The sequence below is a fragment of the Lissotriton helveticus genome, chromosome 3_1, assembly GCF_964261635.1.
Source record: "Lissotriton helveticus chromosome 3_1, aLisHel1.1, whole genome shotgun sequence".
Classification (NCBI taxonomy): domain Eukaryota; kingdom Metazoa; phylum Chordata; class Amphibia; order Caudata; family Salamandridae; genus Lissotriton; species Lissotriton helveticus.
Window position 1 is genome coordinate 1172910548 of NC_136061.1, and position 17484 is coordinate 1172928031.

The window sequence follows — 17484 nt, forward strand, 5'->3', positions numbered from 1 at the left end:
AGGGTGGAAGGAACTTGCACTCGTATAGCGCTGCTCTTGGAACTGAATAGTGTTTAGCTGCTTTATGGCTTGGAGAAGTATCAACATCTTCACTGTCTCTCACTGTGAGCCAATCGAGCTCCCTTTGGTGAAAAGTGCATACAATCGTCAACCACTACCCCAGACTTTTGCTGGTGGCAATTGCATTGGTGAAAATGCCCAAAAGTGATCGACAGCCGCAACAGTAATCCAGCTCTCCTTTAATTTTTATCCCACTTCAAATGTCTAAACCTGAAGTCCTGAGCAAACGCAGTAATAGAGAGTGTGCTACAAGGGTGTACCTCTGGACTTCGCACAGAAGTCATCGGAGGGGACTGCTCTCTAGGGCTTCTGAGCTCTTTGTTGACTTTTATCGGGATCCCTTTGTTTTCTCACTGCAACATTTCTGAAATAGAGTGCACTTTTGTGATAAATTATTCTCGAACTTTAAGAAGGTGCTCAGCTTGCTTTTACCATAGTCATATAATTTTTGCACCCACGAGACAATAGATATCTCCGGAGTAGCGCCAGTGGATGCCCGAGTGTGAGTGTGCCATAAGAGGTGTGTAAAACCGAGTTGCACCAGTGCAAGTCTGGTGAGTTCTCCATTAGAGTTGTGTAAATATGAAGTGCTCCGGACAGTGCACGGCTCTGTCAGTGGGCCATAGGGTCCGTGCAATCTAGAGATGCCCCAGTGTAAATCTCTGTGAGTCTGCCATACGATCTGTGCAAACTGGGGATGCTCCATAGTAAATCTCTGTGAGTCAGCCATACGATCCGTGCAAACTGGGGATGCTCCATAGTAAATTTCAATGAGTCTGCCATACGATCTGTGCAAACTGGGGATGCTCCATAGTAAATCTCTATGAGTCTGCCATACGATCCGTGCAAACTGGGGATGCTCCATAGTAAATCTCTGTGAGTCGGCCATACGATCCGTGCAACCTGGGGATGCTCCAGAGTAAATCTCTGTGAGTCTGTCACAGGGTCAGTGCAATCTAGAGATGCCCCAGTGAAAATACCTGTGAGTCTGCCATACGATCCGTGCAAATTGGGGATGCTCCAGTATAAGTGTTTGTGCTATGAGATCTGTGTAAATCTGAGGCGCCACAGTGCAAGTCGGCAAGAGCAGGCCATAATACCCGTGTAAATCAGAGTTTTACCAGTGCAAACATTGGTGAGTTCTCCATGGAATGCGTGTACATTTGAGGTGCTCTGTTGCAAGTCTCTGCGAGTGTGCCATAACAGATGTGTCATTTCGAAAAGCTCCAGTTCAAGCCCCCTGGGTGTGCCACAGTGCTTAATTTGTAATAGAATAAGTGCCCGTGCCCAAAACTTTGCTCTGAACCTCGCGGCAGATGCAATTAAATATCAGCCTACTAAATGCCAAGGATGCGTGGTCTTGAAACAGCCTCAGGCCTCTTTATTCTGCTGCCAGACACTAACTGTCCCTTTATCTCATCCTTACACACTCCTGCTTTCTCCCTTTATGGTGGGTTTTTCGTCATTCTCTTCCTCTGTCTTTCTGCTTTGTTCGTTTTTCAGTCTCCTGCTCTTTGGTGCCCAAAAATGAGTGCTGGTGCTCCCCACCGGCAACCACCGGCTCAAATTAAGCACTAGTATGCCATAAGATTTGTGTAAATCCGAAGTGCTGCGTTGCAAGTCTATGTGAGTGTGCCATAAGACTCGTGTACACCAGAGGTACTCCAGCCCAAGCCCCTGTGAGTGTGCTGGGAAGTTTGGGAAATCTAAGATGCTCCAGAACAAGCTGATGTGAGTGTGCCATGACACCAGTGTACATCGAAGGGGCTACAGTGTAAGCCTCTGTGAGTGCACGTGTCATAAAACTCACGCAAATCTCAGATACTCGAATGAACATGTTTGTGAGTTTGCATTAAGACTTGTGTAAATCTGAGGTACTCATGTGCAAGTCTTTGCGAGTGTGACATAAGATGTGTGTAGATCTGAGACACTCCAATTAAGTGTTTGTAAGTGTGCCTGGAGCGCTTGTAAATCTGTGCGCATGCATACCCTTCACGAACAACTCCGCTGGTGCCCCTCTACAGATTCTTTCACAATCCCTGCTACTGAGACAACACTCCTCTCTATTGAACCATCTCTCTCTTGACCTTTGTCCTTAATTTTGACCCCTTGTCCTGAACTCTTACACTCACCATCCTGAATTTAACCCATGCCAGTTGGCCACCCTAGTCTGGAGTGCCCACAACCTCCTTCCCCTTTCCTTCTATCTACAGGCACACAAACTAGTTTATTTTAATAAACTGACTACACCAAACTGAGTACCTGTGCGCCCTAAACTGGAAACACATTGAATAACACAAGAGACTTGGGATTAGACAGTGCCGCCAAATCTTGGACTAGTAGAAAGTCCATGAAGAGGCAGAACACACGGCTCCTACTCTAAAGAGCTGGGTGATCATCTGCCTTGACCAAGCACCGTCTGGGTCACGCAGCTTCCAATCCACTTATGGCAAGCGTGTCTCTGAACCAGGGAGAGGAGAGCTAAGCCTCTGGCACAACACAGGAACCTCTGCCTCAGCAAGGGTTCTCCTGGGAGTTTCCCCGGCCTGGACCCAAACCCATCTCTGCACAATACAACTTCTCTTCAACTCAAAGTCACAGGACTGCAGATGCCATGAATGCATTCTGCCTTTACTTCTGTTCTGTTCGGCATGGCCCTAAAACATTTACAAAATTGTCTAGAAGTTAAAAAAACATTATATTGCTTGTTAGAAAGATTATGTTAAAGGTGCAAACTTTAAAACATCTGCCAAAAGATTATGCATAGTTAAGCACAGGCAGGAATTGTACAGGAAGATCAAAAGGGTAAGTGGTCCTGTGTGAGGGTCCTTATGAATCACATTAATGTGCTTACCTCAGCGGTCTACCAAGATACCTTCTTTTGTGTACCAAACATGCTCATGTGTGTCATTCAGGCAGGAACCCAATTCAAAGGATATCCAGGAAGAATCTGTATCTTACACTAACAGTGATCCATGACGTTTATATCTAATAAGTATACATATCTGCAGTATTGCATTGAAATAGGTAACTATGCCGGACTGGCCGTTCCAGGCATCAGGCGTTTCCCAGGGCTACTAGAAGGGTAGGGGCCAGTTTATTTTGAGGGGACCGGTTTTGTACAAGTGCAGGAGTTTTAAAAACACAGCAAAGTTCTTTGTATATTCAGCAGGTTTTGGTCAACAATACAAGTGCCAGGGGGCGTGGCCAGCACCATGACTGGCTAAGACGTGACTCTCCAGTGCTCCGGCTAGCTGCCTCATAATCCGACGCTCAACTTACCCCAAACTGCACCAAATTCATACCGGAGGTGCCCCTGGCGGGCCCGACCCTGGGGAGCACGCTATTTCGCACAATTGTCCACGGACGAAGACGCGGCGCCGACTAGAGAGTGATCCCCCCCCCTCGGAACCCTGGGAGCCTCAAGATGGCGGAATGACCACAGGTCCGCGATCGGAGCAACCCGAGACCCCCGACCTGAGGGACACACACAGACACGCGGCGCCTCGCCCTGGCTCATCTGCAGGTCCCAGCACGGTGAGCTGGCCCTCCTGGGAGACGTGGTGGGGATACCAGGGGACCCCGCCGGGTCCAACGACCCTTTACCAACATGGCGGCCGCTCCGGTGACGAGGAGCTGAGGCCGTCCGGGAGCGCCCTGTGAGTGCGGACCCCGCGAGTGAACCAGTGGCAGAGTCGGGAAGCGACTGGGAGGACCGCGGGGACCACTAAAAAGGTGGAGGTGAGCCCCCTGACTGCCTTTGCCTACCGCAGCCCTAACCAACATGGCGGCCGCGATTACGGGCTAGAGCGTGGTGCTCCGAGTTCTACTGACCGGCTACTGCCCACTCCTCAGTAGAGGGGCAAATAACACCACCTGAGGCTGGCGCTGATTTGGGAGAGAGACCTCGAATATTGTGCAGTCCCGCAGGAGGGGTCGAGGAGGCCAGTGGGGGTCGCTCCGAGAGCCTCGGAGGGGGAATGACCAGCGACACCCTACGGACCCATCCTGACCTGTTGGGCGCGCCATAGCAACCTGTGAGTGAGAGCCCTCCCATTGGCGACGTTGTGGTTCTCCACCGTGTGACCCTCTGCCCTTGCTCCCACTTGGCCCGGAGGCAAAGACCTATCATCGTGACCCGAGGGGCCACTGGAGGTGAACAACGGATAACGTCGGAGACGGTCAGTCTTTCCTACCACTGTCAGCTGGAGAGTCGGCGGGCTGGACAGCCGAGGGGGTGATCCCGCGCTCCCGGGGCATAGCGGACTGAGACTCCTTCACCTGCCACTCTGGAGACGACGCGGGACTGCTGAGGCACCCTCGGGATTGTAAGTGGCACCCGGACTGTGGAGTCCGCTGCGGACCGTCTGAGGTATTTGACTGACCTGGTGAACTATGGGGAAAAGAGATCTACCGCCGAAAGTGTCCAAGCAGGGAACCATGGACAATTTCACTGCCCCACGCACAGCCGCGGTAGGCCCCAGCGATATGTCAGGTACACGCTCGGACACCGCGCTGCTGATGGAGGCCATTCAGGCATCACGGACGGATATCCAGGAGTCCAGGGCTGCCCTGGAAGTAAAAATAGAAGTGTGTTCGGAGGTGACACTACTGCGACAGGATTTCCGGAATCTGTCCGAAAAGGTTACCACTGCAGAGACTCGGATGGGTGAGGCGGAAGACGCAATCACTACCCTGCGCAAGGACATGGCGGAACTGCAGGCTTCGCACCGCCAACTCCTATGGAAGGTCGACGACGCTGAAAATAGGGCGAGAAGGAACAACCTCCGCTTTATTGGCTTTAGAGAGGGAATTGAGAAGTCTGATATGGTGTCCTTCTTGCACACTTGGCTCATGGAGACCTTCCCTACGGCGCAATTCTCCCCTTGCTTCATCATAGAAAGGGCGCATAGGGCCCTCCTGGCGAGGCCCCCGGAGGGAGCAAGACCGCGACCAGTCATAGCACGCTTTCTTAATTTCGCCGACAGGGACCTCATCCTGAGAGAGGCAAGGAAACTGGGCGAGGTACGTCTGGAAAATGCTCATATCATGGTCTTCCCGGACTACAGTCAGGAGGTACAAAAACAACGCCGGGCTTTCGACTCCGTGAAGGCGAAACTCAGAGACCTAAAAATCACGTATATGCTGCTCTTCCCGGCAAAACTCAAGGTGGTATATAAGGACCAGTCACTCTTTTTCACCCACCCAGAAGAAGCTTGGCAATGGCTGGAGGAACGCCCGATCCTAAACAGCAGGGAAAGAGCCAGCAGAGAGTCATCGGACAAAGCCCGGCAAGATGCAACCCACTGGGAACGTCCGAAATCACAAAGGCTGAGACTCTCGAGGAGGACGAGGAGGCAAATCCAGACGACACCCTACCACGGCCGAGATTTGAGACCCACACGAAAGGGCGTTCGGCCTCGCGGACTGGATCTGCCGGGACGGGGTCAAGATTTACTGGACTACATTCAAAGGCCCGATCGGAGGACGGGGATGTAGGTGACCTGGAGGATCGCACGTCTGGAGAAGAGGAAGTAGAGGAAGGGGGTCAATCCGCACACCCGCTGGTGGAAGAGATCCGAGTGCTGGAACAGGACTTCTCTGGACAACTAAGTGCACCTGAATCAGAGACACAAGGCTCCAAATCATGAATCGTTGGGCAGCGGTCCGCTGAAAGTACCTAGGGGAGCGAAGAGGTCCCCATGATGATGCGCTCTTTGGACGATGGTGTGCGTGGGCTGTGGGAATGGCAGCCTGGCAGAGGAGAGGAGAGCACGCAAGTTGACACGCTTCCTTGTTTCACAAGTCTTATTGTTGTTCTTTAACTTTTGTTACCTGGGTGCCTGATAGGGAGGGTGTCTGTGGGTGGGCGACAGGCCTACTCCTACGGAAAGTTATGTCCTTTCCAAGGATAATGCTGGACGGGGAGGGAGGTGGGGAAGGGGGGGGAGAGGGAGTTATAAAGTTTGTTCGGACGACGGTCCGGGGAGGGATAGTTGGGGGGGTTACAATTTCACTGAACTCATGCAGCAACAGACGCTAAACACACGCTTCGCCTACACGTGCCGGGGCCAGATCGTATGCAGACACCATGTTCCCCAATGGCGAATACCGTAGTTGCGCCACGAGGGGGATATGAGAGGTTGAGTGTCCTGACGTGGAATGTAAATGCTCTAGGCTCTAAAATCAAAAGAGGCCTGGTGAATGCCTACATTAAAAGGGTGGACCCAGACTTTACCTTCTTGCAAGAAACACATCTCAAGGGTACCCTGTGCACCTTTATCGCTCGAGGGAGACACAGGGTCTTAGCACATGCGGGATACACCTCTGACTCTAGAGGGGTGGCAGTCATCGTCAGAAAAACCTCCCCATTCTGCATCACCCGCACCTGGATTGACCCACAGGGAACTTACGCAGGAGTACAGGGCACCTGGAAGAGACGCACCTACACGCTTGTCTCGGTCTATGCACCACCCAAATTGCAGTCCCGTACACTCACAGCACTTACCCATATACTACTGGAGACCTCAGATACGATACAAGTGGTGGGAGGGGACTTTAATGATGTCATGCACACCGGCCGCGACAGGTCCAGTGACCTGGCCAGAAGTGAACACCAGACCGCACTATGTAGTCAGATGTCTGCCATAGGACTTACGGACATCTGGAGGTGGCTTCACCCGACACAACAGGCATACTCATACTACTCCGGGGCGCACAAGGTGTTCTCACGACTCGACTATATTTTTATGTCCCGCCAGTACCTGAGGGCAGATGATATTGCAGAGTACAGGGCCAGGGGCATATCGGACCACTCGCCATTGTATGTTAAGGTAGGACAGAGCCAGCATAGACATCCGGGAGCCTGGCGTCTGGCGGCCTGGGACTTACAAAACGCAAACATACTTAGAGGCATACGGGCTGATATTAAGGTGTATCTGGCTGAAAATGTGGGTACGGTTGAATCCAGTGTTACTCTGTGGGAAGCCCTGAAGCCAGTACTTAGGGACAGGATAAATTCTAGGTTGGGTGAAGAAAGACGGAGACTCCAGGCTGACGTGGCCGCTCTGGAACAGGATATCCTACAGAGGGAAAGAGACCATTTAGCCCAAGAAAACACTGAAACCCTTAGAAGGCTCCTAGATGCTCAGAAGCAATACAGGGAGCTTGTGACTGACGAAGCGAAGACCCAATCACTTGCTACCCTTCACAGGCTATACAATGTGGGAGACAAGTCAGGGAAGCTCCTAGCATGGCTCAGTAGGAAAGAGCAGGCGGCGAGGTGGACTGACAGTGTTAAAACCAGCACAGGTGCTACTGTCAACACTGACACGGAGATTTCCGAAACTTTCGCCACGCATTTTGAGGCGTTCTACGCAGCACGTGATCTTGCCGCTCATGAGGAGGTGCTACAGTATCTAGATACAACAGTCCTCCCGACCCTACCGCCCGAATCCATTGCCTCCCTAGAGGTGGACATAACGACGGATGAAATTACTGAGGCCATTGCAGGATTGAGACCAGGCAAAACCCCGGGTCCTAATGGCTTTCCGGTGGAGTTTTTTAAACGTACGGCGGACTTACTGTCGCGCCACCTTAAGGGCCTCTTTACGGGTGCCTTTGAAGAGGGACAGCTACCCCCAGACCTGGCCAGGGCCACGATTGTCCCGATATATAAAGAAGGCAGACCCCGGGAGGACTGCGCTTCTTACCGACCCATCTCCCTACTGAATACGGAGGTGAAGCTGTTAGCTACCATCTTGGCAACCCGCCTGAGAACAGTTGTACCAGGCCTGGTTCATCTGGACCAGTCAGGCTTCCTACCAGATAGAGCCACTAAATTGAACCTCAGAAGAACCCATAACTGGCTGCAAGAAGTGCGCGACTGCAGCGACCCCCATTGGTTCCTTTCCCTCGACGCCGAAAAGGCGTTCGACGTAGTGCACTGGCCCTTCCTCTTTGCAGTTCTGTGTAAACTAGGTTTCGGGCCAAATTTCACCCGGTGGGTACGGCTCCTCTATACAGACCCGAGAGCCAGGATACGAGTGAACGGTACTCTATCGCGCGAGTTCCAGATTCAGAGAGGTACTCGACAGGGATGCCCTCTGTCCCCCCTCTTGTTTACACTCACAATAGAGGTGCTCGCCGCCAGGATCCGGCAAAACAATCACATTTGTGGTTTTACGAGCAGTGACGCCGACTTAAGGCCTGAAAAAATCTCGCTATATGCCGACGATGTCCTGCTCTATGTCACTGAGCCAGACACCTCGATCCCAGAGCTATTCCGGGAAATAGGATGCTATGGCGAGATGGCCGGACATAAAATAAACTGGCACAAATCGGTACTCTACGACCCTGGGGGAGGCAACCGATGGGGGAGACTACCAGAAGATCTACTGACAACCTCCGAGGGCTTCCAGTACCTCGGGATCTATATTACCGCAAGTGCGACTCTCTCCTTCGATAGAAACTTAGAACGCATCATACTTAACGCAGTGGCGGATATGAACCGATGGAGACAGCTCCCGCTGACACTCCTAGGAAGGGCGGCCATGTTTAAAATGGTCCTATTACCGAAATTCCTGTACGCGCTGCAAAACGAATACTACCCAGTGCCGGCGGCGGTCTTTCGTAGGATCCATGCAGACCTACGATCCTTCCTTTGGCTAGGCAAACACGCCAGGGTGGCTTTGGCCACGCTTCAGAGGAATCAATATAGTGGTGGGATCTCCCTCCCTAATCTAGAGGCCTATTATTGGGCGGAGCACCTAACGCCAATAAATGACTGGCTCCATGCTCCGGCGGAACACCCGACATACGCTCTTGAACGAGCGCAAATGTCGTCCAGAAACTTACTATGCTTTCTGTATGGGACCTTGCGAGGGTCTTCCCTCCTCCCGGCAACGGCTATAACAATATCCGCATGGACGAAGGCCAACCGTCGCATGGGATGGGATAAGAAACCCACACGACAGACGCCATTATGGCATTGCCAATGGCTGGCGGAACTACACAAACTGCGCGGTTTCCGAAGATGGGACGACATTGGCATCTCTACTATAGGGGATGTCATTGCCAAGGGGGGGCTCAAATCGTTCCGGGTCCTACAGTCAGAATTCGGACTCCATTACACACAAAAGTTTAAATATATACAACTAGGACACGCCTGGAAGGCCCAAAACATTGCACTCTCGGAAATCCCTGAATATGCACCTCTTGAGGGGAGGCTCCTTCAAGAGCAGATATCGAGACAGGCGGTCTCCCTGACGTATAAAACGTTAACCAACCATATGCTGGGGAATCTGGCTAAGCTCAGGGCTACCTGGGAGGCAGATGTAGGCGAGATGGAGGATCTGGATTGGGACATGGTACTCATGCATCCCCGGGAGGTGGCAATCAAGTCCCGGCTGCGACTGATCCAGTTCAATGTACTCCATAGAACTTACTATGACAGGCAGAGGCTGTGTAGAATGGGAAAAGTGGAAGACCCAAGTTGTCTTAGATGCCATCAAGGGGTGGGGGATTTCTACCACACGATATGGTCCTGCAGTATTATACAAGCATATTGGACCCAGGTGTTCAAAGAATTGGAGGAGGTCCTCGGGGCCCCGCTCATACAAGATCCTAAGCTAGCACTGTTGGGCATGACCAACGAGGTTGATCTGACACGACCCCTTCTTATATTTCTGGCTCTGGCATTGGTCGTGACGAAAACAGACATTGCAAAGCACTGGGGGGTGCCAGAGCCCCCAGTCCTGGAGGAATGGAGGACAGGGCTTGATCTCTACATGGCAGCCGAAAGGGTAACTTATAAGGCCAGAGGATGTCCCCAAAAAATCCGTAGAGTGTGGTCTAAGTGGAGGCTTTACCATGGGCTGGATGAGGGGCTGGGAGGGTGAGCTTTCCTTGATGAGCTTGGGTTGGGTCACCAGTTTGAATGGGACTCTGGCGCTGGGAGGGTGTCGCCCACTACTGTACTAATGGACTATCATAGGGTGTCTGCGATTTGTGACTCAGGACTATGGAATGTGTTCTTGGCGCGGATGAGGGGGGGAGTGGGTGGGACGGTGTGAATGCTGCAGTGGTTTTGTAAGTATTTCAATGGACGACAATACCATATGTTTTACGGTTATGGGGGGAGGGGAGGGGGGGCTCAACGAAAGAGAAAATGCAGGGACTAAGAACACCACCTAGATGCTCAGAAATGTATATTGGATATACCTTATGCGTTCTACCAAAACTTGCCGCCCGGCCTCCGGGGTGTGGGCTGAATGGCCGTGTATCCATCTACTGACAGTGGGCTCTACCATTGATAACGCTTGTTTGAAGTATCTGAGTGTCTGCCACTGACTTGTTATGTACCTGCGATAAAAATTAAATATAAAAAAAAAAAAACAATACAAGTGCCAAGATAACTTTGGTGATCAATGTACCTGCTGGAGAGAGATGGGAGTGTGTTTTGTCTAGTGGCTGTTTTACTCATCTAAGGTAGCGCAGAGAGGTAATATGCCTGCTGCAAAGAACGTGTACCATGCATATCAAAGAGCAATATTTTATGTGCATAGTTCAGTGGGTACTGCTTTGTGTTCACTTCTCGAATGAAAGTACTCTTGAATACATATGACCTGGCAGTTTGGGCTGGACTGGTCCCATTGGGTGCAGGATCAAGACTGATTTGCATATGGCTGGGTCCAAACTGGAATGGCATGGTGAGCAAGAAACAATGGATTTAGGTCCAGATCTCTGTACTTGGGGGAATGTATGACATTGTTCTGTATTCTGTCCGTCTTGTTCTTTTTGCTTTTGTCATCCCGAGTGGGACGGGTATGTCCAGACATGGGTCCCGTGCTCTCCATGCCACTGGAATCAAGCTATCCTGGCTGATGAGGGCTGAAAGCCCGAAACCAGTCCTAGGATGCTTGTTTCCAGTCCAGGGAGGACCTGGCCTGGCAGTTCGGGCTGGACTGTTCCCATTGGGCGTAGGATCAAGACTGATTTGCATATGGCTGGGTCCAAACTGGAAAGGCATGATGAGCAAAGAAACAATGGATTTAGGTCCAGATCTCTGTACTGGGGTGAATGTATGACATTGTTCTGCATTCTGTCCATCAGTTGTTCTTTTTGCTTTTGTCACCCCAAGTGGGACGGGTATGCCCAGACGTGGGTCTCGTGCTCTCCATGCCACTGGAATCAAGCTATCCTGGCTGATGAGGGCTGAAAGCCCGAAACCAGTCCTAAGATGCTTGTTTCCAGTCCAGGGAGGACCTGGCCTGGCAGTTTGGGCTGGACTGTTCCCAATGGGCGCAGGATCAAGACTGATTTGCATATGTTGCACACTTTACATAAACCTGCATTCTCTATGAGTGTTTGCTTTTTCCTGAATTAAGCCTAAAATAAACATGTTTATCCATTGTTTGAATTAAATAACGTTATAAGCTGTAACTGGTCAGTGAAATGCTAAACGTACTAAAAATTGGAATGTTTTGCTATTTCTAGCCACACCCCTGACTCCGCCCACTGATCCAATCTTCGGTTATTCCCGCCCCCTGATTCTCCACCCACAGTTCCCCTACTTTTTTTCCCCCACTTCGACCACTGGCTGCGACCCAAGACACCATAAGAGCACCACTCTTGCCACTCACGCACAACGCCAAAACTCTTCCCACATATGCCCACAGCAAGCAGAACTTCCAATAAAGCACTCCTATGTGGTGTAAACCTCTACCCCTCTGATAAAGTACACTGGTACCTCACCATGGGGAATGAAGCAGACCTGCCACCTCAAGTGGTGCCACAGTGGGGCACACAATATCGGGTCCTTTCAAACATCACCCAGAGAGGAGCCGATGTCACACAATGTGTTGTAACTTGCCCTTTAATAGTGATGCACTTGATGGAGAGTTGGGTGTATCATAGGAACTTTGAGGGTGAGGTGGCAACCCTGAGTCAGTTGGGTAGTAGCTGGCTCAGTGGATGCTGAGCTCCTGAGGTGGATGCAACAAAGATAACGCTTTCATACGTGTAGCGTCTGTCTTGTTTTAAAACAATAGGCGTTGGAAGCCCCAGTAGAGAGCGTTCCCAACTCACATTGTGTGGAGCAGGCTGAGCACAGCTGATGTCCATTAAGGTTTGCGACTTCCACGGGACATTAGAAGCAGCCTTTGGAGCCTGGGTTTGTTTACTTGGGAGGGATAGAGTAGCTCTAGGGCAGTGATCTGCAAAAAGCCCCACCCATCTCTCAATGTCCACGCCCCCTCTAAAGCACTTTCATGGCTAGGGAAGTAACGAGCTCAAGTCCCCCCCCCCCCCCCCCCCCCCCCCCCCCCCCCCCCCAGGCCTGCATCCTCACAGTTTAATTCCCTCACACTGAGTTTTTGGGAGGTTAGTAGGTCTGATAGGGCCATATGTATGAACACTTTTTCCCATAGACACAGAATGGGTAAAACCCTTTGATACATCTGGCCCTTAATGTGTTTATAAATGCAATTACAGAACAATACAGCAAGATCGCTGGCACAGACTCAAATGGACTGGTATGGAGAGACAATTACTGCCAAAGATTATCAACACATTCTGATGAAGGCAGACACAAACTGCCACAGATGGGCATTATAGAGGATTAGTATAGACATTTGTCCTTAGCCAGGGCAATCTTCGGGCTGTATGGACGTTTAAATTCAGCATGCTCTATGATTAGGCAGTACAGGTAGCGGACTCGAGCGGCAGCGAGCAGAGGGTGAGCCTGGGCAGGAGTTATCTTACAGTGCTGCAGGTGAGAAACTGGGTGAACAAGAGTGGTTTATTAATTGGCTACTGAAGTGTGGACACAATTGTTCAAGGTACAAGAGGGCAGTGTACAAGCCTAACCGTTTCACAAAATGCCAGTAAATGTGATAATGCATCACTGGCGGCCCTCGTGGGGCAGCACCTGCAACATGTGCTGCACTTGTTTAATGCCTTACGGAGAGCTCTGAAATTAAGGCTGAAGGCAATGCGAGTTTCTCACAGTGCCTGTCAGTGGGCGAAAAAGGTAAAAATAAAATAAAACACAAACGTAACTTTTTCGTCATCTTGATCGCAGTCAGCGCAAATCCTCCTGGAGCCTCAACCAGCTCCCCTCTCCAAATCGTGATGCTGCTTTCATGCTGCCGATGAGCAGCATGAGAGTAGCGCCAGGATTGGCTGGAGCAGGCTGCCTCGACGCTCCAGCAGGTACAGGGGGCCCATGCCTGCTCTTCACCCAGCTGTCTGAGACTGCTGGGTGAAGAGGTTTAAACTGCGCATGTCAAGCTGGCCGTCGCAAGACAGCTGGTAAAAGAGGAGAGGTTGGGGAGAGATTGTGGCCATACAACCAGAGCTGCTGAGTTTGGAGCTGGGGAACCAGGTTCGAGCCTCGGCTCAGCTTCCTGTGATTCTGGGCAAATCACTTAGGGCCAGATGTAGGTACATTTTATTTTCCGACCTCTTAAATACCGAGTCATACCAACTCGGTATTTCAGAGGTCGGAAAATAAAAATACCGAGATGTAGGTAATTGCAGATGTGCAATTACCGAATCGGAAACAGTCGGTAATTTCCGATGCGGTAAATACCGACCAGTTAATGCCCATGCATTCCTATGGGCTTTGAAGCCCATAGGATTGATTGGGCATTTACCGGTCGGTATTTACCGCATCGGAAAATACCGACTGTCACAAGGGTGCAGGGGGTGTCACTTTGACACCCTCTGGCACCCCCAAAAGAGGCTCGGGTGCAATGTGGCAGGCATACCTGCCCTAAGGGCAGGTCTGCCTGTCATATGGCATAGGTGTGCATGCACACATGTGCATGCACACCAGAATCGGTATTTTACCATCAAGTATTATTTGATGGTAAAATACCGATTTTGTACTGCTTGTGGGACTCAGAAGAGTCCCACCTACATACCAATTTACCGGAATCCGTAATGTTACCAACTCGGTATTTTACATACTCGGTAAATTTACCTATCGGTAAATTTACCGAGTCTGTAAATTACAGGGACCTACATGTCAAATTGCTTTTACCGGGTGGTAACGGCCGAATTCGGCCGTTACCACCCGGTAAAAGCCTACCTACATCTGGCCCTTAATCTCCCTGTACCTACCAAAACATTAATGTATCCTTGTGTAACGTAACTTGTCCTAATGTAAAGTGCACCAATACCTCCGGGTCAAGTTTGTGCTACATATAAATCTGCAAAAAAAGAGACAGGCACTGAGTAAACTTGCGGGAGCACCACTCCCATGCTGCCAGTCAGCAGCAGCCCGCCCCCAAACTCTGCTCAGGCTCGGAGTAGTGAAAAATATAATGCCAATTAATTTTATTACTATTTTATTTTTCACTTTTACTGCACTGGCAGCAGGGGGGTGACACTCCTCTGCCCTAATGAGGGGGAGGGGGAGGGGGTGGGCACCGCTAACTATACCACACCAACTTCTGGGGGGCGATGTGCTTGAAAAGAGAGGGGACATGTCATTATTTTTCCTTTCTCTGTGTCTCCAGACACTCAAAACTGCAGCTTCAGGCATTGTTCTGGTAAATAAGAGACTTATTTTCCAGGAAGTGTTAATGTTAACCCATTAGAAGTGAGATGCTGACATTTCCATTTGATTGGCTACCTCTGCCTTCTCACCCACTAGGTTGTTAACCTGTATTTGTCTTCAAGAAATGCTAGCATCTACATTTAATGTTGCTTTTCACAACTCTACGGTTTCTCATCATAACATAGGAAACAATTATCTATTTTTTTTACCACCAGCATGTTGCATTGTGGGGCTTGTAGTTTTGCTTTAACCATTTTTAACAATGGCTCGAAATCCAAGTATAGAACGAGTTCTTGGCTAAAATTAAGGAATTGGCTGGATATGTTATGCATGTCCTGGAGCCAGTAGTCAGCTATGTTTTAAAATTTTACAAAGTCATCTACTTCATTTCAAAACCTGCTTGTTTCATGCGTGAAACCTGAGGGTTCACTCTTACATGTAACATGGATTAAAACAAGCATTGGCAATGTGAATTGTTTGTGATTATGTGTAGTGGATAGTTCTAAACCCAGCATCCCAACAAAATAAAGGTATAACATAGACATCAGCAGTGCAGCCTTCCCTAACACAAATATGTTAAGGGCTGGTGGCAGTAGCAGAAGGAATATCACACAATTCTCTTGCACATACAGGATAGGTGCAACACGCCACTCTCCGTGGAACTGGTACACCTTTGGCAGAATCCGTGCAAGCTTCCCAATTACAGAGGGCAGGTACAGCTAGGGTGGCTTAGCACAAGCTTTTCTCATCCATCACAGGGCAGTTAGTTACACATTGGGCAGCAGCCATTCAAGCTTTACTTCCTCACAGAAGAGGGACAGTATGGTAGCAGCAATGCAAGCGTCCATCTCCCACAAAAGGCAATCATGAAATCCTACATTTCCCAAATAGAGCAGGGCAGAGTTGTGCAAGCCTTGACCTCTCACAGAACTTGAACAGTTAAGGGATGAGTGACCGGTAGGTTACAGACAGCGCTCTGGAATGGACGTTCAAACCACTCAGATGAATGGATAAATGGGTGAGTTAGCGAATATGAAAGTTCGGACAACATTCTCGCTGAAGTGACATTGCAAGTCTGCATCTGATAAAATCCTGCTGATGCCATTTGGAGATCTGCAGTTTGAGCAGACTTCATGAAGTATTGAGAAGTAGCCGTCAGCCGACAGGTCATATTTTTTTCAAGCAGCCTCCCCCAGTGTTACTAATTTTGGTCTACGCAGGAAGACTGGTTCCAACCACTTAGAAATGGGGTTGAAAGCACGTGCCCCAGGCGCTGTGCAATCCAAGGCTCGGTGCCGCACCTGTTCAAAATATCGAAGTCTGCCAGTGATTTACACCAATCTTCCGGAGAGGGTAGTGGGGTCGCGTTGTCCCCTCTCTCTCCTGAGTAATAGCCTTGATGGCTCCATTTCAGCACTGTAAGCCTGAATGAAACGAACCCTGGCAATTAAATAAGTTCTCAGAGGGGATCTAGTTCACAGTGTGCACTGCACTGAGCAGCTCCAACCCACTCGCCCACATTGGTCCTCTCCTCAACTTCTGATACGAAACTTATGAACGCTGAAGTTCGACGGAGAGGCATACCAGCGAGGCACAGAAATCGTAAATGGTGTTTTTATCTTAATATTGGCAATGCAGCTTTTGAAATAGAGCCAGCAAAATAGTTTAGAGGCTTGGCAACAGTCTACGTAGCTATGTGCGTAAATTTGCATGCGGCAAAATCGAATCCTGAAAAAGACAGCCTCCTGTAAAAATGAAAAATCAAAATTAATGAAATAGGCATCGTACCGGTATTAATGTGGATGATAATGCCTGACTTGATATTTAAAGGTTTTGAGAAATTCCAGTGTTGGGTCGGTGGCACGAGCGCCCCGCAGTCTTAAAACGACGGCAGAGATGATCTTACCTGGACAGGTGCTGCTCTCCTCGGCTCTGACGCAGGTGCCTCGCAGCAGCAGCAGCAGCACCGCCAAAAACACAGAGAGAAAAGGCACGACACACATCCTCACAGCGGTGTCCAGCTCGCAGTCTGCTCCTTTCTGTGCTTCTTGACACACTCTCCTTTCTTCTCCTCTGACGTCTTGGTTTAAACAACATCAAGTGGAAACATTTCCTATAGCTAGAGAACAGTTTCCCTCAATTGTGCGAGGCCAAGGAAATGTCGAAAACAACCGTTACGCCACCCAAGGGAGGCTTAGGATGTTGGTACGTTTCCAGCATGTTGTAAATCTGGGAATGTGTCAAATGAACACCCACCGTAACGCCCATGGCACGCCTCCCCAAGTCAGTGTGAGGCAACCAGCAACTTGCACTGCATTGCCTTACACTATATCTACAAGGCCATGAATAGACACACAGGGTGGCTTTCCGTGGCCTCGTGGATATGGCTAAGCCCTGTGCGCCAGCGGAACGTAAAAATAAATTATGTTCCGGTGGTGCAAAGGGCTTGTGAAAAAGCCCCACAGCATTTTTAAATGCAAGCAGCAGCAGTGTTGGCACACAAGGCAACGCCCCTCAGCCTTTTTTGCCTCTGGAAGTGGGTACGGAGTTCCCTCATGGAGGATGCAATACACCCGTGTCCACCCCGACCTGTGCCTTGTACAGACCAGCTATTCATATTTTCACATGGTCTGAACTGCAGTGATGCTGGCCCAACATGGGCTGATCAGCTCCTTCAGAGAGACGCCAGTCCGCTCTGAGTTAGTCAGAGAGGAAGAGAAAACTGTACACAAGCCCAGTCTGTTATGCATGCCTAATCACTTAACATGGACTTGGACCTTCGTTACTGCAGCTATCTGTCAAAATATCAATCACCACAATATCAAATTACCATCATAGCACCAAAAAATATAATTTATCAA

The 17484-nt window shown here is 50.0% G+C and overlaps 1 protein-coding gene across 1 annotated transcript in view; it reads right to left on the reverse strand.

Moving 5' to 3' along the window:
- LOC144823347 (ficolin-2-like) overlaps nt 1-16676 on the reverse strand; it is a 445006-nt gene extending 428330 nt beyond the window's left edge. The window contains exon 1 of the mRNA XM_078681813.1: nt 16530-16676. Coding sequence (XP_078537939.1) covers nt 16530-16626 — 97 coding nt within the window. The 5' untranslated portion in view covers nt 16627-16676. The remainder of the gene's footprint in view (nt 1-16529) is intronic.
- Nucleotides 16677-17484: the final 808 nt, after the last annotated feature.